This window comes from Haemaphysalis longicornis, unplaced genomic scaffold (assembly GCF_048455015.1).
Source record: "Haemaphysalis longicornis isolate Haplotype H1 unplaced genomic scaffold, Haemaphysalis longicornis Haplotype H1 scaffold_4, whole genome shotgun sequence".
Taxonomy (NCBI): Eukaryota; Metazoa; Arthropoda; class Arachnida; order Ixodida; family Ixodidae; genus Haemaphysalis; species Haemaphysalis longicornis.
Window position 1 is genome coordinate 223276409 of NW_027526361.1, and position 27113 is coordinate 223303521.

The 27113-nt window shown below is 46.8% G+C and overlaps 1 protein-coding gene across 3 annotated transcripts in view; it reads left to right on the plus strand.

Annotated features, from left to right (window-relative positions):
• Nucleotides 1-26581, plus strand: part of LOC144178084 (glutamate receptor ionotropic, delta-2-like) — a 36857-nt gene extending 10276 nt beyond the window's left edge. For 2 of the 3 annotated variants that reach the window (XR_013323939.1, XM_077705611.1), the window contains exons 4-6: nt 6158-6290; nt 20405-20622; nt 25804-26581. Coding sequence is in view for 2 of the 3 variants with exons in the window: in XM_077705611.1 (XP_077561737.1) it covers nt 6158-6290; nt 20405-20622; nt 25804-25944 (492 nt within the window). In the remaining variant the exon portion in view is untranslated. Of the gene's footprint in view, nt 1-6157; nt 6291-20404; nt 21390-25803 lie in introns of those variants that run through there. The other variant, XM_077705612.1, reaches the window with a different exon arrangement.
• Nucleotides 26582-27113: the final 532 nt, after the last annotated feature.

Sequence of the window (27113 nt, forward strand, 5' to 3'; positions counted from 1 at the left end):
AAACAACAAATTGAGTGTAACAGGGCGAACTTGTGCAGTAGTGTAGGGTACGAGAATGAGTTGAGGGCAACTTTGTGGTCGTCTAGAAATCATAGTTCGCTCGAAGCGTAACTGCGCGTTAGGCCTAGCTACGCTGTGATAGCATCATGTGTCTGTCTTCAACACAATCAACTAGATGGACCAATTCATGCAGCAAACATCACCGCTATGGCCGTGAGGCCATACGAGTTGACCAAGAAGTCTGGTCCGCAAACTGCGGCATTCTGCAATACTTACATAGGCTTCCGCTTAGCGCTGTGCCACAGCCGAAGTCACATTTTTAAGTCGAATGCTACGCTAGGTATTTTCATACAAACAATTGGCTTTGTTTGCAGCATGTATTTCTCACTCGAGTGGACATAGCGGAAGCTTAATCACAGGATTACTTTACAATGTGGCTTTTATTAACCCTTCAGCCGCCAACCCCGAGCTGTAGTCGTCACCCAAGTTTGTACCAATATCGCAAACGACGAGTCACGCTCGTCCGGCCTGATTTTCCGCTCCTTCTGCCACCAAAGACGTATCACGGTCGTCAATTGCTTTGCTTGCCATTTTAAACTCCAGATGGCGGTAGTTGTCTATGGAAAACTTAATTTCGTGCCTTTCGCGCGCGAAAGGCGCGAAATAGCCATTTCACAATGCCACCAAAGACGTATCACGGTCGTCAATTGCTTTGCTTGCCATTTTTAACCCCAGATGGCGGTAGTTGTCTATGAAAAACTGAATTTCGTGCCTTTCGCGCGCGAAAGGTGCGAAATAGCCATTTCACAATGGCGCTTCGCAAAAGGAATGCTGGTGGCGGCGACGCGCCAAGAAAAAGAAGGGCTTCTTGGAGCAGTGAAGAAAGCAGCGTTGGTGAAGAAATGGATTTTGTGTCCGACAGTGACATGGATGTTGACTTTATCCTGGATATTGCTTCAGATGACGACGAGAGCGACGGCGATGATGACGACAACGAGAGTGACGCACTGACCAGTGCACGTGTGTGGCAGCGCGTGGACACCGATAACCCGCCATCTGCACCTCCACGGTTTCCCTTCTCTTCAGTGCCCGGAATCTTGCGGAAGCCCAGTGACGAAAATGACATTCTCAGGTGGTTTCATGTATTTTTTGACTGGGACATCATTGACCTAACCGTCACGGAAACAAACCTATTTGCGGTAGCGTACTTTGCTGCCCGGAGTTCTACATGGAAACCGGTAGACGGCGATGAGATTATGGTCTTCCTTGCACTGATAATATTGCAGGGTATTGTCGGCAAACCTCAAGTTGAGACGTACAGGTCAACAAATGAAGTTTTGGGGACACCAGTATTCAGCAAAGGCATGAGCAGGAACCGCTTCAACGCGTTGATGCGATGCCTTCATTTCACCAACTTGAAAACCATGGATGAAGCTACTCATCCACACCCCCGGCTATGGAAGCTGTGGCTTGTTATCACAAGGCTGAACGAGGCATTCCTTGATGCCTATGTGCCAGAACAGGATGTGTCCGTTGACGAGAGCCTCCTGCTTTTCAAGGGAAGATTAGCATGGAAGCAGTATCTTCCGCTGAAACGTGCCAGATTTGGCCTGAAATTATTTCTAGTGTGTGAATCTTCAAGTGGCTACATCTGCAATTTGATAGTATACACTGGCAAGGCGACAGTAGACGTGACCGGAGATGAAGCCATGGGCACCGAGGTAGTGATGGACCTTATGGAGCCCTTTCTGGACAAGGGATACACCTTGACGGTTGACAACTACTACAATTCACCGGAACTAGCTGACATTCTTCTCAAGCAAAAGGTTGCTTGAGCGGGAGCATGCAAGCGACTCAGCTGACACTGCTGGGCTGGCACCGCCTTGACAAAGAGTGGAAAGTTTGTTTTGTATTTGCGTAAACTAAATGATCCTTGCGTAACATTTTACGTCACACGATTAACGAATGGCAGGGTACATGTATACTAGCGAGTAGGTGAGGCATTGCGTGAAATAAACAAATTAGGCACCATTAAAGGACGCAAAACAATCACCAAATCACACGACTGCTGCCTGCAGAAATGTGTACTTCTATATTTGCATAACATAACATAAAACAGCCGCATACACGGCGCGCGACCCCGAATATTTACATACGATCATCACTGACTCTGTTGGTTATCTTCGTCCCTAACAATCTCAACGCCGACACGCCAGTTTTGTCCTCAAATAGAGTTAGCCGACACGCCAGTTTTGTCCTCAAATAGAGTTAGACAGCGAGAGAAGAACAGAAAATTGGTCGCTTTCAGTTGAATTGTCCCCCATCTTCACACTTCGCCAGATTATTGTCAAATAATTTTGGGGATTCGCTGAAATTTTTCCGTTTTGCATTCGAAGCCCCCCTGCCCCTCCAACCCGATTTGCCGTCCAGCCCTCCTCCGCCGTGTCGGCTGCATGCCACTCGGCCCTACACTTCAAAACGTTGCTGACCCTCATTCTAGCCTATTAAGTTTGAACTGGGAATATCTGATGCAAGAGCGTAATTAAGTAAAGTTAGTGCCAACAAGGAAAGCGAGCGGCCTCTCGATTCGCCCGACCGCTTTGTTTTCCGGTCACTAATTTCGGAATCGCAAAACAGATTTCACGCTTCTGACGCTCGCTGAATTTTGTCACTGAGACACACAACAAAACGCCAAGCTAACGCTGCACCATATATTCGTAACGGCGACGCAAACGAGCACTATTTAATGAAAGTGCACGGATAGTGCGCGGCAGCAGGCGAGCAGCGGTCCGCCGGACTCGCTGGCTTTTTACAGCGCCATCATCGCCAATTGCGTCACTCTTTTTTTTTGATAGGCTGTTGTTGAAAAGTCCTTGTCACCTAGACCAGTAGTTTAAACTAGAAGTTTGACTTCAAATTTCACTTTATACAACCATCAATCGGTGAACCTGCGAGTGGCAGAGTGCCGTCACCGTCCCGGCATTTTCGTCGGTGCTGTAAACGTATTTAGCGCTGCAAAGCTTTTTCCCCTAATGCCAAGTTCATCGCCATAAAAGATCGGACTCATCGGGGATGGGCTAGTGACCATGTCGCAAAACAATCGGGAGCATCGAGCTCATTTTGCTTCTGTCAACACGGGATCCTATGGGACCAGCGCAGCTTTGTACTACCCGGAAGTACTGCCCGGAAGCCGCTTGCGCAGCGCCCCCTGGGCACCGCAGGAGGCCTATACCCCGCCCACTACTCTACCATCTGACTGATCGTGTGAATGTGGTCCATTGTTCATTAAGTTGACTGATATCTAAGGTAGCCGAAATTATGTTAGCGATTAGCTTGAGTAAGTACCTTGTAGACGACTGAGAGTAAGGTGATCGGCCTGTTATTTTTCAAGTCCTCCGTTCCACCTTTCTTATGGATTAGGATGGTGTTCGCGTTATTCCAGAATTCCGGTACACTAGCGGTCATTAGGCATTCCGTATACAGGTTTGCCAATTTTTCAAGTTGTTGTTGTAGTCCTTTATTGATTGAGGGAAGGCCATGCGGCCAAGTAGGGGTAGGAATGGAAGGGAGGAGTAGCCCAGTTAAAAAGATGATGCGTCCATGAAGACCGCACAGGGTTTCCCTTCAGACCGCGGAGGCCAGGCTAAGGTTAAGATCTACCATTATGGATGGGATTTTCACGACCGGAGTAGGCCCCGGTCTACACTAATCTTTAAAGACCACTCTCTACGCCAAACAGCCCAAGGGCTCTGATAAAATTTGGATCTTCAAATGGAGGGTCATCTTCTGAGGCATCGGGAGGCATAGCGTTGGTAAGGATAGGCCGGTACAGTGAAAACGAAGAGCAGCGCCAGATTAAGTGGTCAAGGGTGGCGAATATGGCCATCCGGCAGTGGGGACAGTAAGGAGATGGAGACGCTGTTGGGTAAATTCATTTTTTAGTGATGTGAGGTAAAATTTGCGCCATCCTTGAAGAGGTCTGTGTTATCTAATCCTCACCAGGTGCTTTGCCCCATTGCATTTTTTCAAAGCCTTTTTACTTCTTGTGTCGTTACTGGTGGGATATCTATCTCCTCTGAACTACTTACTCGTTCGCTATTATTCTGGATGTCGCGGCCACTGCACACATCTTCATAGAACTGCTCGGCTACTATTCGGCTCGGCTTTGTGCCCGTAGCCAACGGCAAATGCTTTGGTGTTTTTGTAATTAAAAACTCAGGATGCTTAGTTTCGAAGGCTGAAAGGTATTTCTTCATATTCTCTTTGTTGAGCACCTACAACAGCCTTTCGGGATATTCAACCAGTTTTTTATAAGATCATCATACTCATCATCATCATCATAATCATCATGCTACTCAGGTCCTCTCCAGGACGAAGGCCCCTTCCATTGATCTCCAACCGCTCCTGTCCAGCACTGCTTCAGTCCACAGTTTACCACCGAAATTTTTATTTCGTCCCTCCATCAGATTAAAAGATTCCTTGTCTTCCTGGCCTTCCCCTTCTTCTAGTCTCATTGCATGATATATTTGTTACCTTTTCCTCGACATTATATACGTGTCTTACTTAAAGTATGTCAGCAGATTAAAGTGTTTTGAGGAATCCTAATACAGTTCCCCGCCGGTTGCCCAAATTAAACATGCCTGCCACCTGCTGAACTCAAAATAAAGGACTTGTCATTATCTCGTCTATGCAGAAGTCAGCGAATCCACGGCAAGGATGAGCGAGGGAAAGCCGACATTTTAACGAAATCCTTGCGTTGCACCTTGTGTGTTTTGCAAGCTGAACTTGCAACACTTTGTGGTTTTCTCTGGTCACATACTTCCGGGATGTGAGCATGTTCCCAAGTCAATTTGACGTCCATGTGAGAAATAAGCATCAGCAAAGCTGCATTGGAATAAATACCAGCAATCAAATCAGATCAGATCAGCTGTGTTTCAAGTTTTGCATCAAACGGCAAAACTGCGGAAAGGAAGGCAAAGGGTGTTGAATCACGTGACGAAGGCCAATACTGCCCCGAAATACAATGAAGAAAAAGAACTTGAAAAATGCAAATTACATAAAAGAACCAAATATTGAAAATGAAACCGTAACAGCGTTCATATTAGGCTTGAAAACGTGGAAGCAAAACTAAAAGTATAAGGACTAACCCTATGTTTATTACAAATAAAAGAAACGGTACAAGTCAGTGCTAGTAAGCATTTCAAGACAATTCGTGAACTTCGTCATCCCAATGCTTGGTCTTTATAAGCTAGAATTTCCTTAACACGTTTTCTGAATTTGTGATTTCATATGGCGGCGTTTTGTAAAGAAAGAATATATATAATGGGGTGAGAATTTAGAGTGTTAGGTATTCGCGATGCTTACGTCTGAGAGCAAATTGGTACGAGCTTTAGCACATTGAAATTCTGGACGCCCATCTTATAAATGCCGGGTTTATACAAGTGTATCTTTTCAAATTCTCCTTCGCCAGGTTTATTTGATTATACATGTACAGCGCTAATTTTCTTGTGAAACTTTGTTGTATCGTAAGCAAGCAATGCTTGTGGAGAAGCCGTCGGGTGGTCTGTATATAGGGCACGTTCTCGATGACAAGAATTGCCCTCTTTTCTAGTGTAAGCAATTTTGTTTGTTAATTACCTTGCTATTTCCTTCCACTCAAACTCTGTGCATGACGAAGTATTGTCGAGTTGGTCTGAAAATAATAGCAGAACTGCTGACGTCCATGCCTGATTGATTGATTATGAGTTTTAACGCGCCCACGCTACACAGGCGACGAGGCGCGCCGTAGTGCAGGACTCCTTAATAAGTTTGACCAACTAGGGATCGTTAACGTGGCCCGCAATCTCGAACACACGGGCGTTTTCGCTTTTCACCTCCATCAGAAAAGCGGCCACCACCGCCGGTGATCGAACCCGCATCCTTGGGCTCAGCAGCACAAAGCCACCGCCACTGAGCCACCGTAGTTGGCAAAGTCAGTGCTTATCGTTGAGCATGCTAGCAAATTGCAAGTATTAGCTCCTTTTGTTAGAAATGTTTTCAGTGAGAATTATATACAAACCTAATTATGTTTCAGTAAAATGCATTTTTATAAGGTCTACGGGCACCTTTGGTTCACTAAATGAGCTTGCTCTCGCTGTTTGTTTTTCATTAAAAACAGGTTTGGGCTGCCCTGCTCTCAACGCTGGTGTTTCTAGCAGTGGTGTTTTCCGTTCCGGCTTCACGGACGAAATCTCGGTTGCAAGTGTTTATGAATCATCTACTTGACCTGTTTGGAAACATGATGTTTGAAGGTAAATTTTCTTTGCATTTTGGTCTTACTCTGAAATAACATTTTCAGGCACCTTCCCTAGTATATACAAGCAACTGTATATTCAAAGCATAAAGTTGGCAGTAACGGCTCGTATTCTAAGCGTTTTGAGCTCCCAAGGAACGGGATAATATTAGGGAAAAAATGTCCACATTGGCAGCGATTTTCGTATGCGTAGGTGAGAATAGCGCTGAGAGACCAGGAGCAGGAACCCCACTGGTGTGCTCAATGTGGGCACGTGGCGGAAGTAACCTCTGTCGCAATGTTCGCACTCCTCTTATTTTGCGGCGTCGGTTTGCTACAGCCAGCCTGACTTTTGGATGAGGGCAAAAGGTGTTATTAGTGCAAAAATTTGGCCGCGTATCTGCTCATTCAGCTGCAAATGTCGTCGGAGGACAATAGTCTCTCGTCGTTCTTGCCATGTGAATGGCAAGGATGGCGGAACCTCTCATGCGCATCCCCTCTCGTCTCGCTCCGCACACGACAAACACGGTAGAGGTTTGATGAAGTCAATTCAATTTTCCCATTCCCACTGCTCGGGCCATCTACTGGAACCTTTTGTTAGTGTTGGACTTCTGGAAGGCTACCAGAGGTCGCTTTCTGTATTTATGATTCAAAACATCATTCTAAATGTGCATTTTTTTGCTCTTCAAAAATTAAGCAACCGTGCCTTCTTAATTCAAGGAACATTGTAAGAACTACCCATGTATTGCTGTTATGCCTCACATATGCCTAATATTTTATTTTTGTTGAAAAATGCTGGTGAGTATGGTCATCGCGACCACATTTGGTAGTTTGGCAACGTATTGCCTATTAAACATGTCGCTCCAGAATTCTTAATCCTGGCGCCTGAATCAAGATGGACATAAAGACAGATAGACCAATATTTCTGGGTCCTAGAAGCCCAAGAAAGATAGTTGCCTTTAAAAGACAAGAACGTTGCTACATGCAGCCGCCGGCATGAGCGGCGCCGCCTAGTGTCCCGATGATCTCGTTCACTGGAAAGCGGCATGAACCTGTTTTCTAATTTCTTGTCTGTCAGGCTTCGCTTCCTTTTTTAGCAAAGCTCCCATGACTTCTCATTTTTTGCTGTTTCTACTTGCCACCGCGTATTTATTCACTGTGTAAAATGGTGCCTCCATCTAAGATGAAGGGCGCAGAAATGGGCATTAACTAGCGGTATTTTGCACACCAACGTATAGATACTGCCAGTCAAGTTCTACATATTTACGCGGTTCAGTAACTTTGTGCTTTGAATTCTCCCTCCAAACGATACAGGCTATTTTTCTGACGTAAATATTTCTATGCCTCAATTTTAGCATCGGACAAAAGCTCCGCACCTGCTTTGTGGTTGGCGCTTTCTATGAGAGCTGATTGAGAAGTAAAGTGAGGCGCGAGTGGGAAACAATATTGCAATACGTAACAAAATAAAACAAGAACGAAATGACATAGCTGCTGCATTCTTTTTATTGTAACTATGGAGACCCTGTGACCTTAAAGACCAACTGCAATGGAATTTTCGGATGCTTAAATTGTTTCCCGATGGTTTTACTTCAAAAGTTCCTACATGCAAAATCTGGAGGCCCAAATGTGCGTTGCTGCATTGCAAACGAAGATCAAAGATTGTTCTTTTCTAAAAATCAACTGGAAAAAAGCGGGTATGACGGCCAGCCAAAAGGAAAACAACAGTCAACAGTCGAGTGGGCGCGGCCGGCGGATTCGTCCACTACTGCCTTCGAGAAGACGGCGCTCATTCGCTGTGTCTCGGCTCGTCTGTTTCCTCAAAATGTTAAAACACGCGGTTGGGAAGTCCGTGCAAACATTATTACCTCACTGTTGGTGTGTGAGACATGCCTACAGTCGTCCGGTAAAAGGTAAACACAGGCATCGCGAGTCGTCGTAATGAAGCTGAGGGCTAGGAAATAGGTGCACAAAAAAACGGTGTTCCGCGCTTGATGGGTGCCGGCATCGGGCATATTGACTGTGTTGATCAACCCAATCTGTGTTTGTCAGAGAAGAACGCAAAAAAAGCTCCCGTGGGAGTACAGCGACGAAACATGTCCGCCTGCGTGTAAGAATTCAGTTTCAGCGCATGTTACCACAGCTCAAATGCTAACTTTTATTATTATTTTTGTTTGCACGGGTAGTTTTGTTCCTGGTAGCAAGGAGCCCGCGCCAAATCTTTAGGTAATGACTGCTGCCCCTATGAAAAGCCATGCAACGGCGAAAGCACTGCAGCGTCTGCACACAGGCCGTACTCGCGTTTCGTGTGCTGGTAGACTGGACCGAGAGCCTGCTGCCGCCGTCGCAACCTCAAAATCAACCGTTGTACTCGCTCGCCGACGGAGTATCGCTTTGCGCCGACCGGCGCCGGAACTCTATTTCGACGCTTCTTTCTGTGGTAATTTTGCGAGTTCTGCAATCATTTTGGCCAGAACACCTGCCTCATCACGAATGTTTTCTCCGTTTGCCCCTCCCGGGTCCTCCACGGAGTCCGCCACCGTGCAAGGTCCTCGCAGATCGAGTGACGGCGCTACTGGAGATCCTTACATGGTTCCCCCTGCCGAGAAGCGCCTCGCGGCCTCAATGCGCCCTCACCGGTAATCGTTGGCGAAGAGATTACTAGTTATGTTATGTCTGAAGTACACAATGCCAGTGAAGCTACTTATAAAGGAGACGATGACATGATTGTTGCTGGGAGCGAACTAGGCGTAGAGATGACTGACATCGATGAAGAAGGCTTTAAGGTCTTGAACCATCGCAAAAAACGTTCATTCGGCATACCTGTGCTTGTGTGCCCGGCTAAAACGGATCAAGACATCAGGAAGGTTAACCCCATAGTCCTAATCTCAGCCTTCAAGACATTGCTTGGTAAAGCGCCTATTCGCAGTAGGTTCACTGCTCAGGGTGCCTTGCTTCTCGACGTAGCGACGGGAAAGGAGGTTAACGTTTTGTACCGAAGCGACCAGGTAGGAGGAATCGCCATTTCTGCTCGATTCCCACACTCCTACGTGCTGTACACATGCATGGTGTGCCCAAGTGGTATATGCAGGAGGACCTTCTGGAATACATCAGGCTTCAAGGTGTACTGCACGTGAGAAAAATTCTGCGTCGAAGTGGCTCGTCGGTGAACGAATGGAAGGAAGACCACTCCATCTGGCGCTGTGGTGTTGTCATTCGCGCCGAACAGTGAACGGAGGAGAGCCATCAACCTTGGATTCACAGGGCATTACACGACCGACTGCACGGAGACTCCTCCTCGTTGCTTCAAGTGGCAGCGCTTTGGCCACGGGGCAAAATTCTGCAGAGGAGCTCAGCGCTGTAAGCGATGTGGCGGCCCGCATGACTTCCGGAAATGCACTGCGAGTTTCGCTTGTTCCAACTGCAGCGGCGGCCACCCTCCAAGTTACAGCGGCTGTCCATTTCGAGTCAGCGCTCTGCACAGGAGGAAAGCCTTCGTCGAGGGACCCGAATCCTCTCCAGCACTGTTGAAAAATCCCGACAAAGACAGCTTCCCGGCTCGAAACCACAGGAAGCCAACAATGAATCCAACACGACGGAAATTCCGCCAAGTACTCAACCACCGGAGTCACGAAAGCCCGCTCCTCGATCACCTCATCTCGGCGAAGACTTCAAGACTGCGGAAGTTCAACGGGGACGTGAAAGATATGCCAACGTCTTGAAGGAGCGCCGTGTTCATTCTACGGAAACTAAGATGGAGGACGAGCCCTTTTTGTAGCCGTCCGGTCTCACCTTGCGTCTATGGCCCCAAGATTTTTAAACACCTTTCTTGAGACCATGCTTAGCTTGGAAACATTAATATTGGGATTTTCTGCGACGCTCCTGCCAGAGCTTGATGTCTCTGCTTAAGCAACCGATGACCACAAAGACAAAATCAGTGCCCTAAATTATGCAATGGAAATGTGGTGTGCTTACCTGTCGATTGGCTGAGCTAAATATATTCCTCAAAGAGTCACCGATACCGATATTGGCTTTCACGGAAGCCGGATTAGTAGGGAAAAGATCACTTTTTGGTTACGTTCCTTATAAAAATTCCAGCACTCCCACTCTTCCACATCGGTGCGCCGCTTTGTACGTTCGAGGTGAGGTTACTAATGCTGTAATATCTGTTAGGGACGTTGGCTCAGACGTCACCGAAGTTGTGGCTGCGAGCTTGGAAATGGGCTCCAAGAAATTGAGTATTGCATCAGTCTACCTCCCACCACGGAAAAAGGTTGATGTGAAGGCGTTCCTGGAGCAACTCTGGGGCCGTTGTCCAGCCCCACGTATTGTATGTGGAGCTTTTAATGCGCACTATCCGCTGTGGGGAGGTAAAGCGACAGGCGCTCGAGGAAAATATCTTATAGACGACATTGATAGGCTGCACCACTGTGTTGCAAATGATGGCACTCCAACCTTCTTCATGCCTCCTAGTTCTACTAGTGCCATTGACTTAACACTGATTTCCAGTGATATTGCCACGAAGCCAAAGACGACACAGTTGTCTTCAAGGAAAACAAGTTCATTGGAGCAAACTTGTGCTCTCGTAGCAACTCAAAGAATACACAGGCGGCGAATCAGGAGTCTACAAATTGACGTCGAGCAAGCGACCACCGGAGAGTCGAATATCGCGGCGTCTGCTGTCCGGGATTTTATCTTTGGGTGCAAGTGTTTCTCGAACCGTCGAATTAAATCCAAAACACTGTAGATCAAAGAAGATTATCCTAGGCGGTTGAAGTAAGTTCGAAACGCTCTCCCTATCCAAGCATATAACACGTGCGGTGTAAAAATAAAGAATGCAACAAGCGCTTCACTTGACACAGAAATAACACAGACCGGGGCAACCGGGCGGCTAAGACAAAACATAAACAGACAAACACAATGCAAGGTTAGCCGCATTACTCCCCCTCTATGAGTGCATCGACACGATGCTAAAATAAAAGACAGTCCGTACAAACAAACAAAAAACGTCAGTAATCGTGCGTAGTAAGGTTTAAGGAGAACCACGTGGACGACATCGGGCCGCGTGTGTCGTCGTGATATTCTGGAATCACCATCGGGGATCAGCTCATAGGTAAGTTGGCATGCACGTCGTAGAATCCGGTAGGGTACAAAATACCGTCGCAGAAGCTTCTCACTGAGCCCGCGTTGTTGGATGGGAGTCCAAACCCACACACCATCCCCTGGGCAGAACTCGGCGTCTCGGCGTCGGAGATTGTAGCGTCCGGCATCCGCCAGCTGCTGGTCCGTTGTACGAACTCGAGTGAACTGGCGGGCCTCCACCGCACGCTGAAGGTATCCTTGGACTGAGGTCGTCGTCTTCTGCACGCGGCGGCATGGCGTCAAGCATCGTAGTCGGCCGTCTTCCGTAAGCAAGCTCGAACGGCGTCATCTGCTTAGTTTCCTTGATATCCGTGTTGTACGCAAACGTGACATACGGGAGCACTTCGTCCCAAGACTTATGTTCAACGTCGAGGTACATTGGCAGCTTACAACAGTTTGCTTCGCGCTGTTGCGCACATCTGCGGCTTCATCTGTGTACCTGGCGGGGAAGCGTAAAAGCATATCTGCGATTGTCTTGTTGGGACGTTCTGTTAGTCCGTTCGCTTAGGGGTGGTACGCCGTCGTTCTTCGGTGATCTGTGCTGCTGTAGCGTAATATTCCTTGGATCAGCCCCGCAGTAAAGGCCGTTCCGCGGTCCGTGATTAGGACTTCCGGGGCTCCATGTCGCAGCACAACTTGGCTTATGAAGAACTTTGCAACTTCTTGTGCAGTTCTCCTCGGAAGAGCGGCGGTCTCTGCGTAGCGCGTCATGCAGTCTGTCGCTACGACAATCCACTTGTTCTCGGATCAGGATGTAGGGAACGGGCCCAGAAGGTCCATTCCAATCTGTTGGAAGGGCGTCGATAGGACGGTCATCGGCTGCAGAAGTCCGGCGGGTCTCGTCGGTGGCGTTTTTCGTCGCTGGCAGTCACAGCAGCTCCGGTCGTAGTGGGTGACGTCGGATGTAAGGCGGAGCCAGTAGTACTTCGCCTTCATTTTTCCAAATGTGCAAGCTGTGCCGAGATGTCCGGAAGACGGTCGTCATGGCCAGCTTCCAAAATTTTGTCTCGATGGTTTGGGGGGATGACAACCAGATAATTCGTTCTCGTCCCGGTGCTGAAATTCTTCACGAGGACGAAGTTTTTCAGGTTAAATGCTGGTAATTTACGTTTGAAGGTCCTAGGCACGGCGACGTTGCGTCCTTCGAGGTAGTCGATTAAGTCGGGGTCGGCACGCTGCTGGGCTACTAGGTCACTCTCTGTCACGACTCCTAAGAAGGCGCTGTCTTCATCAGAGTCTTGAGGTGGTGGGTTGACGGGGGCGCGGTGCAGGCAGTCGGCGTCTGAGTGTTTCCTGCCGGATTTATAGACAATTGTAAGGTTCAACTCTTGCAGGCGAAAGCTCCACCGCCCAAGACGCCCAGAGGGGTCCTTCAAATTGGGAGCCAACACAGCGCATGGTGGTCTGTCACAACCATGAATGGTCAACCATACACTGAAGAAAGAAATTTTGAAATCGCCCATATAATAGGGAGGCACTGTTTCTTAGAGGCAGAGTAGTTTTTCTCCTCCTTCGACAGACCACGGCGTGCAAAGGTGATTACTTTTTGGCAACCGCTTTGCTTTTCAACGAGGACGGGACCCAAGCCGATATCACTGGCGTCCGCGTGCATTTCTGTTTCGGCGTTTTCGTCGAAATGAGCGAGCACGGGTGGCGTTTGCAGGAGATTTTGCAGCTCGCAGAATGCTGTTTCTTGGTCGTTTTCCCAGCTGAAAGGGGTGCTCTCTTTTGTCAAGGGTGTGAGTGGCTCTGCAGTGCGTGCGAAGTTTGCGACGAAGCAAGCATGCGCAGAGCCCGAGACTCTTCGCACGCCCTTGCTGTCTTTGTGCCTTGGAAAGTTCGCAATGACTGAAGCTTTTGCCGGGTCAGGCAGGACTCCTGCGGCGTTAACGACGTGGCCCAAAAACTTAAGTTCGTCGTACGCGAAACGGCACTTTTCAGGCTGCAGCGTTAACCCGGGCGTACGAATGGCATCGAGTACAGACTCCAACCTTGCAAGGTGTTCGTCGAAAGTCCGGGCGAATACCAGAACGTCGTCGAGGTATACGAGGCAGATGTGCCACCTCAGGCCAGCAAGCACAGGGTCCATGAGTCGTTGAAACGTTGCTGGCTCCGTGCACAACCTAAATGGCCTCACCTTGAACTCGTATAAGCCGTCCGGGGTTTTAAATGCAGTCTTCTCTAGGTCTTTCTCGTCCACGTCAGTTTGCCTGTAGCCGGTTTTCAGATCCAACGATGGGAAGTGCTCTGCGTGGCAGAGGTGGTCGAGGGCATCGTCGATTCGAGGCACGGGGTACACGTCCTTTTTGGTAATTTTGTTCAGTCGCCGATAGTGAACGCAGAACCTTAATGTGCAATCTTTTTTCTTCACGAGTACGACAGGTGCACCCCAGGGGCTTTTCAATGGCTGTATAATGTTGTCGTCGCTGAGCATATCGTCGACTTGAGTTAGGATGGATTGCTGCTTGTGTGAAGAGACGCGGTACTGTGATTGCGGGTAGGCCGGGCTCCATCTGAGGTTATTAGTCGGTGCTTCGCCACAGATGTCTGAAGTAATTTTGATTTCCACGAAAAACACTCACTGTAGCGACCAAGCGAAGCCAATAATTTGTTCCGTTATTCTTGCTGTAGCACCGGATTCACGTCAAAGGGATGCGGAAGCTTCAAGGTGTCTTCGGGTGCGCGTTCCAAGTCGGCGACCACGACCACGTCACTTGCGTCTTGCGTTTCTTCGATGAAAGCAATTGCCGCGCCTTTGTTTAAATGCTGGTACTCCTCGGTGAAACTGGTGACTAAAACAGTGGGATTGGCGTTGCTTAAACAGCGGAATGCATCTTGCGATGGGGACACCGCAGTCGAGAAGCAAACTTTGGTCACTCTCTACAATAGCTTCGAAGTCAGGAGCAGTCTCTTCACATTAGATGGTGATCATCAAGCTTGCGTGGGATGGCAGGGTGAAGTGATCATCTGCGATCCGTACAGCAGCATAGAGTTTTGGTTTCGGCGTCATGGAGTGATCAGAGTAAAAAAGTTATCGACTTGCTCTGCAGATCAATTATTGCACCGTTGTCCGTCAAAAAGTCCATTCCAAGAATTACACCGCGGGCTCAGCGAGGTAAAATAGCGAACGCAGCAGCGTACGTGGTGCCGTCAATGGTGACGCGTGATGTGCACGTTCCACTTAGCGTCACGAGATGGCCTCCTGCTGTTCGCATGTGCGGGCTGTCCCATCTGGTCGTAACTTTCTTCAGCGTTGACGCGACTGATCCGCTCATTACTGAGTGGTCGGCGCCCGTGTCTATGAGGGCAACTACAATAAAGCCGTCGATGTAAAAGTGAACGTTGGAAGCCGCCTCCCTCGAGTTCAGGGTGCGTCGGGGCGTCGTATCTCGGCTTTTGTGTGTTGGTGGTTGGGCACTATGCGTCGTCGTCGTCGTTGTCTTCTCAGCGTCAGGCTAGGTCATGTCGGGCACGCATCGCTCCGTGTTGCTGTAGTGGTGTTGGAGATTCACATCAGGGTTAGATCGGGTCGTCGGGCTGAATACATGTCGTAGATCATTGTCTTCGGCGAGTCGTTGCGTCGTTGGGGGGTTTTCATTTTTCCACTGTTGTGCAACTTCATCTCCAGATCCAGAAGTGGCTGCCTTTTGTTTTCCCCGCGTGGGTTGGGGGAACTTGCACGTGCGAAGTCATCATTGCTGCGGCGGGTTCGGCGACTGGTATGGGTAGGGCGACAGCGAACGGTCGAAACGGGCTGGTGTACGGCTGGTGTTGGACAAGTATTCTTTTATTTCAGATGGGCGCTGTCCGGGTGGGGGTCGTGGTGCGTAAAATAAGAACCCGCGCAAACCGAGTCGTTTTTGTAGGGGCATCGACGGTAGATGTGGTCCGCCTCTCCGCAATGGTGGCACAGCGGACGATTATCAGGATTTTGCCACACGTCGGTCTTCTTCGGTGCCTGGTATTGCGGTGCAGGTGGTCGGTCGGGCAGGTGACAGTAGACGGCGGTACGGCGAACAGCCGCCGAGTAGGTCATCGCTTGGGGCTCGCGGGGTTCTGCGGACGGTTTAGAAGTCCCAAAAGCGTGTTGAACTTCTTCGTGGATAACGTTGGTCAGGGAGGCAACTTGAGGTTCTGGCGTCATTGGAAAAAGTTTTCGAAGCAATTCTCTCACCACTGCACGGATGGTCTCGCGTAGTGTGTCGAGGCTAATACACTTGCAACCAACTGTCTCCGAAACCCAAGCATTGATTGGGCGGTCGTACTGCCTCGTTCGTATTTCAAGCGTGTTCTCCAGCGCGGCCACTTCAGCATCTAATTCGGCAACAGTTCGGCGACAGCTCTTGCTTAACCCCTAGCATCAGAAACCTTAGTTTCTTTTCTTCGCTCATTTCTGGGTACGGACGGGAAAAACTCGCTTCAATTCCTCAACGAACACGTGCACGCATTCATTAGGATGCTGCGTGCGTGTCTGAAGCAGCTGCTCGGCCCGTTCCCTGCGTACCAGAGTCGTGAACGTTTTCGAAAGTTCGGTCTTGAATAACTCCTAGTTCGTCAGTGCACATTCGTGGTTCTCGAACCAAATGCGTGCGGAGTCTTCAAGATAGAAAAACACTTGCCTGAGTGTTTTGTGGTCATCCCATTTGGTTAAACGCTGGGACCCTCTCGAGATGCTCCAGCCATTCCTCAGGATCTTCCGTAGGTGACCCGTGCAATGATGGTGGCTTCTGGGGTTGCTGCAGAACTACAGGAGAGCTCGCTGCGTTGGTCATCGTGGATGCGTTGCTCATGGCACCAGTTGTCACGTCTTCCGCCTTCAATTTATCCGGCAGTAGTCTGAACTTGGCTTTTGGCCTTGCTGGTGGCGCCTGGCACGAGTTGGGCTTCGTTGACCACTGAAAGAGGGTTTAGGGTGCATGTACAGCGCACCTCGACAGATGTCACGAAGCCAAAGACGACACAGTTGTCTTCAAGGTAAACAAGTTCAGTGGAGTGAACTTGTGCTCTCCTAACAACTCAAGGAATACACAGGCGGCGAAGCAGCAGTCAACAAAGTGGCGTGCGCAAGCGAGCGTTGGGGAGTTGAATACCGCGGCGTCGGCTGTGCGGGAATTTATCTTTGGGCGCGAGTGTTTCTCGAACCGTCGAATTACATCCAGAACACTGCAGATCAAAGAAGATTATTCTAGGCTGTTGAAGTAAGTTCGAAACACTCTCCCTATCAAAGCAGATAACACGTGCGGCATAAAAATAAAGAATGGAGCAAGCGCTTCATTTGGCACAGATTTAACACAGACCGGCACAGCCGGGTGGCTAAAACAAAACATAAACAAACAAACCCAATGCAAGGTTCACGGCAATATTCAGTTAGGGTGGAGAGTGGCACCTGATAGAATGGGTAGTGATCATTACCATTTCTTTATTGACGCAGCAGGATATCGACTACGGGCTTCTAAGATTGTCCAGGTTATCAACTGGGACAAGTACCGATAGGAATTAGATGAGGCTTTGGGCAACCTATTAGACACCATGACAGCAAGCAAGGAAGCAGCGACCACGCTGCTCAAGATACCGAAGCACTTCCCGGTCCCTCACTTTTAAAAACCTCTGTGCGGAACGAAGGGCGGAGCGTCAACTCACGCGGACGAAAGATTTAGCATCGAAGACGTCATTCAATAGGTGAAATTCAGCCATTCGGCGTTAGACAAATAAACTCTGGGGAAACCAATGGGAGGCATTTTGCGCAACATTAAGTGTATTTACACCATCGCCACGTATCTGGGGAGTGGTGAACTGCCTTCCTGGCAAAACTCGCCCTGTGAAGCCGTCTGGAAATGGCTTTAATTATTTAATTAAAGGCAAGACTTTACCATCTATGGCTGAGGAGTTCGCTGACGTGTACGCATCTTCGATATCACCATTCGTAACAGACGTGTCACTGCAATTACGCAGTAGTCCATCAACGGCTTGCGCTTACTCCTCAGTTTCAGCAATGAATACCCTATTCACACTGAGGGAGCTTTAAACAGCCCTTGCTAGCTTACGGAAACGGTGTGCAGCTGGCCCTGACGGCATCACGAACCAAATGCTACTTAACTTGCCATTGGAGGCCCAGAAAAGTGTCGAGAGTTTTTTAACCATATTTGGACGACAGGCGACCTTCCGTCATCGTGTAAGTGGGTCTGGGTGGTACCGGTGCATAAACCTAACAAGGATACACCAGACCTCTCATCATACAGGCCGGTATCGCTTACTTTTTGTGTCTCAAAGCTCATGGAAAAGCTACTGTGTGCCAGACTGATGTGGTGGCTAGAGCATCGGAAAAAGCTTCCTACCTCATTGACCGGCTTCCGCCGATGGCTGAGCGTCCAAGATAGTGTACTGGATTTGATCAGCCACTTGGAACAGTATAGAGCATATGGCTTGTCCACCGCTGCTGTGTTTCTTGATTGGCTAACTCATACGACTGTGTCCTGCGAAGTGCTATTTTCAGTCGTCTGCAACAAATGAAGGTGACAGGACACCTACTCCACTTCATTCGAGTCTTCTTGACCGAACGCTTCATGCAAGTGCGGATAAAGAATGTTTTTAGCTCAAAAAGAACAGTAGTACGAGGCGTACCCCAAGGCAGTGTTCTGTCGCCCATTCCCTTCAATGTGCCCATGGCTTCCCTGCCTTCTACTCTGAAGAATCATCGGTCAAAAGCTCGTAAGCCAATATTTGCGGATGACATCTGCATCTGGCTCACCGGATACCAGACAAAGCGCTTGCGTGTAATAGCACAACATGCTATTTCGTCTGTTCAAGGGTATCTTTCAACAGGTGGGCTGACGCTGTCAGAAGAGAAATAGTGTTTTGTTCTATTTCCTGGTGTTCGACGCAGGTCTGCACGTCGAAGGATAGAACCGAACGGCATCCCCATCCGCCAAGCTATTCATGTACGATTTCTAGGAAGTGTTCTCGACCATTGGTTGAATTGGCGAAAGGCGATCGACTCTGGTTTACTCTGTGGCGCCTGAACTTAATGTACTGCGGGGAATTGCCGTTCTGGCGTAGGGAAATCACCCAGCCTCTATGGCAAGTTGCACGAAGCCTTGATCTTGAACCGCATGCTCTATCAGCTTCCTCTCATATCGCCTCCAGAGACACAATACGAGCGGTTAGAATCCTTACACAGGAAATGGCTTAGGCTGTCTCTTGGCGTTCCTCGAACAGCTGGAAACAACAAGATCCTCCATGAGGCGCAGTCAACACCTCTTCTTCTTCAGGTGTCTCAACGTTTGCTTATGCAAGTGTTGCGCGTCGGACAAACAAGTCCTGGTTTAGCATTACTGCGGTGTGCGTGTGGGCGTGTACGCGTGTGTACACGCACGAACGCACACACACACACACACACACACACACACACACACACACACACACACACACACACACACACACACACACACACACACACACTCATGCACTCCTACGCACACGACCACACGCACACGCACGCGCACACTCACACACACGCACACACGCACGCAAGCGCACACGCACTGTGACTCTTCGAAATTGTTTTTTTCCTCTCGCCAACCCAGAGCTTCTTCAGCTTCTCGCTTTGGAAATGCGTGAAAGCAATTATTTTAGAAAGATGCATGAATTACGCTGCTCGCTCCTGTGAGACCGCACGTAAAAGAGCCACTTAGGAGAGATGACGGCAGCGCGTTGGTTCTGACTGTAACTTAACTACCGGAAGCTTGCCGCAGTGGTGACCAGTTCTGGCGACACTCCGCCAGGTGCTCCCTTAGATGAAGCGGCGTGTTTTCAAACGGCTTGAATAAAAATACTGCGCTCGTGTGGACTGTAAAGTTAGGTTGCAAGGCACTTTAGAGGTGTATACCGCACTTTGAAGCAGAGTTTGGGGCAGGTAAAGTTTTGTTGCAGTTGGCCTTTAACTGGGCCTAATCGCAAAAGACACCAAAAGACTGCCGCCTAAAGATACGTAACACAAGGTATGACGAGCATTTGGCTGTACAAAGGTGTAGTGCTTCAAACCTGCTTCCTGCTACAAAACTCTGGAGAACCTGCTATACAAAACTCTGGAGAGAAAACGGCAGTGCACTCCTAAGTGTCGCGTCATGTAGAAAATTTGGTTGACCTTTTCCAAGGATAATTGATAATTTATTGATAATTTCCATGCAGTGGAAATGATCCTAAATATGCATTATAACATTTCATGACGAAGGCCACAGAAACAGCTTTTTAATGGGCAGCCCTATCCATGAACCCTCCCTGTTTGTATTCAATAACTGTATTTTATCAAAAGCAGCTCATAGCGCCCGAACATTATAAACTTACACAAAATTCTGTTCCTGTTTCACTGTTACCCTTCAAATTTCGAAGTGCTCTACGAATAGCGCAATATTAGTTGCTATGTGCCATGGCCTGAGTGAAGGTACTGAAGAGATGCAAATAAAGCCAGGTAGTCAGCGCATTCTTACGCTCGTAAAAACGTTCTGAGCATTCCCGAAGAGAAAACTAATCCCAAGCGCCGTGATGTTGTGAGCAAACTAACAAGAAAACACTGCGAGACGCTTTCTATTCCCATTACTTAAGTTTCTAACTAAAAAAACACCACTTGAGCCAATAAATCTCCAAGTAAAACCTATTTATTCTAATAAAAATGCCGGCATTTGAACCAACACAGAAATGCTGGAGAAAAACTTCGGCCATAAGAACTATAAAAAATGTAGGATGGTGAAGTACATCAGCCGTGCAGAAAGAATCCGAAAAGGTGTTTATGCAGTACCTTCAACCTTAATTAGCGCGACATATATAAGCTCTACAGGTACTTTTTCCAGAAAGGTTTAAGATGCGCATTTGGAAATAACCTGAAATGAACCTGCGTTCCCCTCTAGGCAGTTATAGGCTACCTATATATACAAAATTACGTGTATTTGGTACCGATTTATTTTTTGTGACTCCAACTAAATGTGATCACCCCCGTAGCATCACCGCAACCACAAACGGCGTCACATGGCCGATGGCTTGCTTCCTGCTGGTGGATCGTGGTGATGGTGGTGATGACAGGATTCACAGGTGTCATGAAGGCAGGCGTTATGGTCAAAGACCATACGGGACGCATAAGTACATTGCAAGACGTCGTTCAACGCCCAGACATCAAGCCCTTCGTCATCACTGGGACAATTTCTGAGACCATTTTAAAGGTGAGACTTTGAGTCGAAAAGAAGCAGGTTAACAGTAACCGAAGTATCGTGAAAATATATTTCATTAAACCTCTTAGTATTCCAAAATATGATGATGATGGTTTGAGTTTAATGGCGCAAGGGCAAAGAGCGCCAAAGACAGTTATGTGGTGACACGAATGTACAATTAAATCCTAAATTGTCGCAGTAAAAACAAAAGTGAAGCGAATCCGTAAAGATGGCTGGTGTATAGGGCCAGGATGATTATGCATGATATGAAAGCAGCTGTAAAAACTTGACGTCTGATAAAAACTGAAAAATAAACGCTTGTTAGCACACAGTGGATTCTCGGCCAAGATGTGCGATGGGTGTAGCCGGATGTGTTGTCTGTACAGTTCACGAAAATGTTTGCGTCGTGTGGTGTCGAGCGCATTGCATTGAATGAGTATGTGAACTACGGATAGGGCCTCTCGGTACCTGCTGCACTGGGGTGTTGGAAGATCCCGTGAGCCGATACGAGTTCGTTGCATGGGCGTGCCCTATCCGTAGCCTAACCAAGGCGACTTCCGTGTGTCTGTCGTGTGAGTCAGCTGTGTACCGTCACAAGTGTGGCTTTATTAGATGTAGTTAGTTGTCATTCTGTTCATTCTAGTGTGTTTGCCATGTTCTGCGCAAGTGTTGTCTTATGCGTGGCTTGAGGTCTGTGTAGGGTACCGTTGTTATGTCTATAGTTTTCCAAAATATCCCTTGAAAATTTGCAATTTAAGCTAAGCAGCCAGGAGGCTGCAGAAACGTTACCTGGGGGAACAAAATTGTAACAAACTAGAATTTTTGCCAGCCAGCCCTAAACCAGAAATATCACATTCTTGCAATTGGTATGAGGTTATTTCTGCATATATTGGTTGAAATATTAAAAAAATATAGCGGTTAGCCCGTTGATAAATACTTTTAGTAAGGGAAATCTAGACGTAGTAGGTGCAAACAATGAACGGTATATATCATGAACTGCTAATGCTGAATATTTTGAAAAACATAGAGGAAGGCGTTATGGAGCAAGAACGTTGAAAAAGTTGATGGATGAATGCTTGGAAAACAAGCAAGAAAGCAAGGAAGCGAGAAATTTCAGTTCAATATATTGGTATGCGCGACATTATCCAAAGGTAATTTACATCTTGTAAACACTTCCAGAGGTTGGCAGGTGATGCAGAAAGCATGACATTGTTCTATGTTATAAAATGCAGTTCGAAATACTGTGACTTTGATGGCACCGCAGACATGATATAAAATAGTGGAACAGGCAGCCCTGAGGTCACTGGCACAGTCACGTATATCTTAAAAGGAATGGATTTGGCGAGCAAGGAACTAAGGAGTTCCAGTATAGTGCTTCAAACCAGCTCAACAGTATAGCATGGCGCATCGCGGCCCAACGCTGTAAGGAAGCCGGGTAAAACAAGTGTTAGCATATCCCCATACGGAGTAGAAAAATTCGACGTAATCTTTGATTTCGAAGCCCAAATGTCGAAACCCTTCACATTACCACTGTAAATCAATATGTATGCTGGGGGTTAGTTATGCTATGTAAAATATGCCACACAGGTCACATAATAAAACGGCTGAAACTGGGGTCCCTATTGTTTTTGATTGTCGTGGAAATAACCGAGCGGCTGGCCTTTGTATGAGACCACCGAAAGCCTTTCGCGACGTGATGTCTCAGCGATGAAGATACTCAGGACACCGTATGTACTGGTGACTCCAGGTAGGTACGTAACGGGCACATCTAGAAAAAGAACACGACCAGCGATATCAGTGTCGAGTTGGTGAGGTGTGAATGCTCCAGGATGAGCTGCACTGTTAAGTTGCACTGTCGGATGCGGTAGCTTGGGGAATGGCGTGAACAATAGAGATTTTGATCTTCATAGCGGCCGATTTGTGCCACGCATTAACTAAGCGTTGACTCACGCGAATGCAAATAGGTGACGAAAAGTGTAGAGCGGTGAAAACAGCCCAGAACAATTCTCAAGACATCTATCGGTAGCCGTGACAAGGGCATGCGCAACAAATGATAGTTATGTCAAATAATGGCAGTAATACTCTTTCGAAGGCAAGAGATGCTTGGAGAACCAAGAATCGCTGAATGATTTGCCGGCCCACTTTGCCGAAGCCGTGACGTGAAAGTCTACGACATGAAGCTGAATGGAATTCGCATTCACACAAATACAGGACAGAGCGTCCGGAACGGAGTTGTCTTTCTTATGTTTATTTTGTATATGACTCGTGAATTTCGAAATACGGTCAGGTTGTCAAAGCTTGTGTGGAAGATGTGAATAGCAGTTGCGAGCAAAAGTAGACGTCAAAGGTTTGTGGTGCATGAGAACAAAAACCACAACTTATCCTGAAGCAGCGGAAATTCTTCACTGGCAATTTAGCGGTTAAAAGATCGTGGTGCAATTCTCCATGAATAGAAAACGAGTGGTTCCATTATTTCTTGCAGGACTCCACCACCAGAAACCTATGAGACCTCGAAAAGGACAAATCATATTTGGTCACTTGTATACGTCGAAGAGCCATAAAACCACAGCACTCGCTTAGAACAGCGCACAAAGGACATAAAATAAGCTCTACTGCCTAAAATAGTCTCAAAACGTACTCAGTCTTTCATCATGTTGCATAATCACGCCTTCATACCTTGTTCACAATTCGTGTTTTGCTGGAAAGGCTGGGCTGTTTAAAGCCATCAAAATGCATCTGTCATAGCTCAAAAACAGCCGCGTGTGCTTCTATGCCCTATCGAAACGTTACAAACATCCTTTTAAAGTTTATTTACTGAATATTCAATGCTTCGAACTGACCAAATCTATTACATGAAGGTTCTGCACACCATTTATAAGCAAAAGACCCACAATCAAGTTAACAATAAAACTTCTGGCTACCATCTCAGGCATACAATACGGCACACTCCAAAAGTAAGAATGAGCTATGGTGAGCAATCTTTCCTGTACCAGTCAACTGAGATATTAAATAAATTGGGAGAAAAATTTAACTTCGACGCCAGTGAACTTACGTTTAAAAAACAGGTCAAAGAAGTGTTACTTAAGCAAAACGCTTGCAATACTGATATATAATTAAGGGTATGAAGGATATGTCTACATGTTCCACTAAATGTAGAAATTAAAAACAATACAAACAAAAATACATTAACACGTAATTGTGACACAGTAGTGTGACTGATGAAAGTTCATGCGTACGAATTCTCCGTTTATGTGTACACTGTGATCCTTCTGTGAATTTTAGACCTATGGTTTGTATAATACATAGAAAATGTAGTAATCACTTTGGTTTGTGCTATTTCTCTATTACGATTGTGCTATTATGCTTAAATTTGTGAACAGACGTGTTGTTATGTACGCTGCAAATCGGGTGGCTGAGGCCTCTGTCAAGCCACGTTCGCCTTTAGCCTCAGCCTCCCCTTGGTTTTGCCAAGAAATAAAAATAAATAGATAAATAAAAAAGTCACGTAAGTCTTTGAAAACTATCCTCCTCTCATCTCCTAATATCGTCCTTTCTTTAACACAGTTCGACTCAACGTCAGCCTCCGTTTACTTTTGCAACTCATTTATGCCTTAGTCACTTCCTGACGTTGCCTAGTCGTGTTAGTTTTTCATTTTCCGAGCTGGCTGTACTGGTAAGGTTGGCTTTTTATTCTTCATTTGTACGCTAATGCGGGGTATTTAGCATATGCTTCATTTGACTGTTTACTTGCTAATGCCCGGTTCAATAGATCTAAAGCTGCAAGTGCTACAGAATAAATTAATTAAAATTGTCTACAATCTTGTTATAACTCTGTAAGGACAGTCCTATGGCACTTCCCTTCCCCTAAATCGCGATTAGTGATGAGGACTAAACACGTCTGGCAGTGACGTTTAGTAAAAACCTAATAAACGCTCTATATAAGGTTGCTAAAAGGACGCTACGTTCATAAATGTTTTAAGCGGCCTTGATGAGAAGAACTTAAACAGCAAATATAAAAACCTGACAATTAGTGCAGCTCAATAAAAATGAGCCCTCCTTTCTAACGAATAGGTACCTTGGCATGCATAACTCTTCTATTATGATTCGTAGTTGAAATATTATGGGTCGTATCTGCTGGAAATTTGATACGCAGGCGTATGCCATACTATACATTATGCTAGTGCAACGAATTATCTTGTTTTGCATCCAGAATTCGACTAAAGAAGTGTACCAGCGCTACTGGAGCCAAGTTCTCCGTTTATATGGCGTTACAACGGCTGCCAAGTTGTTTACAAAGCCAGTTTTCGACATGATATTGGAAGGGAAGGCCGTCTTCTTCTGCGACGAACTCATGCTCTCGGGAACGCTGGTGCGTCTATACCCGAATGGTTTCGAAGGAGAATTCTACTTGGGAAACGACTTCTTCATCAGCAGTGCGTCCGGCATGTTTGTGCGGCGAAGCGTAGACAAGAATATCATCAAACACATCCACAAAAGGTATTTTTCCGATGGCTTCAACATGCTGATAAATATGACGCGTGTTGTAGATATTTCATACTGATTGCACTGTCAAAATGTTGATGCAGCAGTATTATGTAAAAATCCGTAGAATGTAGAACTGGGAAAATTACCAACACCTAATAAGGTCAGTCTGAACAGAGGACAACGTTACAGTTTTCACGATTTCTTAGTATGTGTCTAGCTCGTAGATCAATCCAATCAGTAATATTTATTTCAGCATTTTGTCGCAAAAAAACCTGTAATAACTCAGTGAATTTAAAAAATTTTTTCGAGTTGACAACGAGTTCACAGTGTTGGGGATAAAATTTTATAAAAAATGAATCGCGAGCTTCCTGTTAATTATCAGTGCAAATGACATTGAGAGAAGGACCCTCATCTACGTTTGTGTAAAACAGTTAGCCAGTACCCATTCGTTGCAAACAGCATGGGTGGGTAACAGTAACGTCATTAGAGCACTGAGTCTGGAGGGAGACACGGCGGCATGTGGGAGTACCCGGCACCCCAAAACATAGAAACATATTAAAGTAAAGCGGCCCTAAGTAAGGCCATAATGAGCACAATTATGAAAGCTGTGCACCAAAAACTTCGAGTGGTTGTTCGTTTGTGATCGTGCATTCTCACTCAAAGAACGTATATAGTGTATCATGATGACATTTATTCGCGGCACTGCAGGCTCCGTTGGCTGTGGGAAGGTGGCATTCCTCAGGAGTGGAGGCGGAAGACAGTGGAATCGGCGCAGAGAGAGACCCAGACTGCGGAATTCGGCGTTACCGCCGTCAACCTCAAGCTCACCGATGTCAGCGCAATCTTTAGCCTCATGCTAATCGGCCAGGTCATGAGCTGTATCGCCATCTTATCAGAGGTCGCTGCCAGCCACTGTGTCCGGCACTCATCCGATTCCACCGGCCATATACCAGATAAAAGCGCCTCTGGGCCCATCCGAAAACCACTCCACACATCCCGAAAATTTCCTATACTTTACCAACTTGAGGCGGCCGTACTGGCTCCCGTTTTTAACACAGGGAAGTTCTAATTAGAATGTTTAAATGTTTCATCTTGGCCTTTACCAACCATATGTCTTAAAAATCAGCCATATTTTACTATTGCAATTATTATTACTTTCATTTATACTTTACTGCAAGTCTTGATACTGCATCAAAATTTACTTCTGTAAATATAAACCAATAACCTTTTATTTAAATGATTACCCAAGAAAATTACTTGCAAAGCACTCAGTGGTATTCCTCCCAATCTGTTTAAAACATCATTCTCAATTCCCACGTTCGTTGGCGTGCTTAATCAATATAACCTTTGATTTTGTGTGGATATTTAAGAAGTCTGCAATCAAACTTTACAAGCACAAGAAAACACAAAAACCGATAATCCGATTTCAATGCAGAAAGGTGCCATAAACAGACTTGAAGAGTAAAAAAAAAGCATTATCCGTCACATACAACAAGCAATAAAAAAACAGAACTCATGGGATTCTAACTCGGTTTCGCAAGTTTTCTATCCAGAAATACAACCACTACACACAAGACAACCTCTTCAGCTGTGTTAAATATAGTGTTGGAAGCACGCAGACGCATGTTCAAACGTGCTCCTAGATGGCGGCATGTATCCTTTAGCTGTGATCACTTTGAAACACCTAACGCATCCAGGATACCGTTGCGTCCGCCACTGAGTCGAAGATATTAAGAAAACGTGACGCAGTCATCAATATCAGATTCAGCATGCTTCCATTACACGGCCACTGACAGAGACACAAGCAAATAGCTGCCAGTTTGATTGGCCACCGTACCTCTACTGAAGGAACCCGCGCAAAGTCCCCAGATAATATGCGATTCCAAATCAACTGCGAGAAACCTTTCTAAATAGACACATTTTTCCGATTCACTACGAGGTACTGGAAATCAGTTACATAAATTATATGCGATGAAAAGCCAGAAATTTCATTTTATACATTGCTGGAAGTTTCGCCA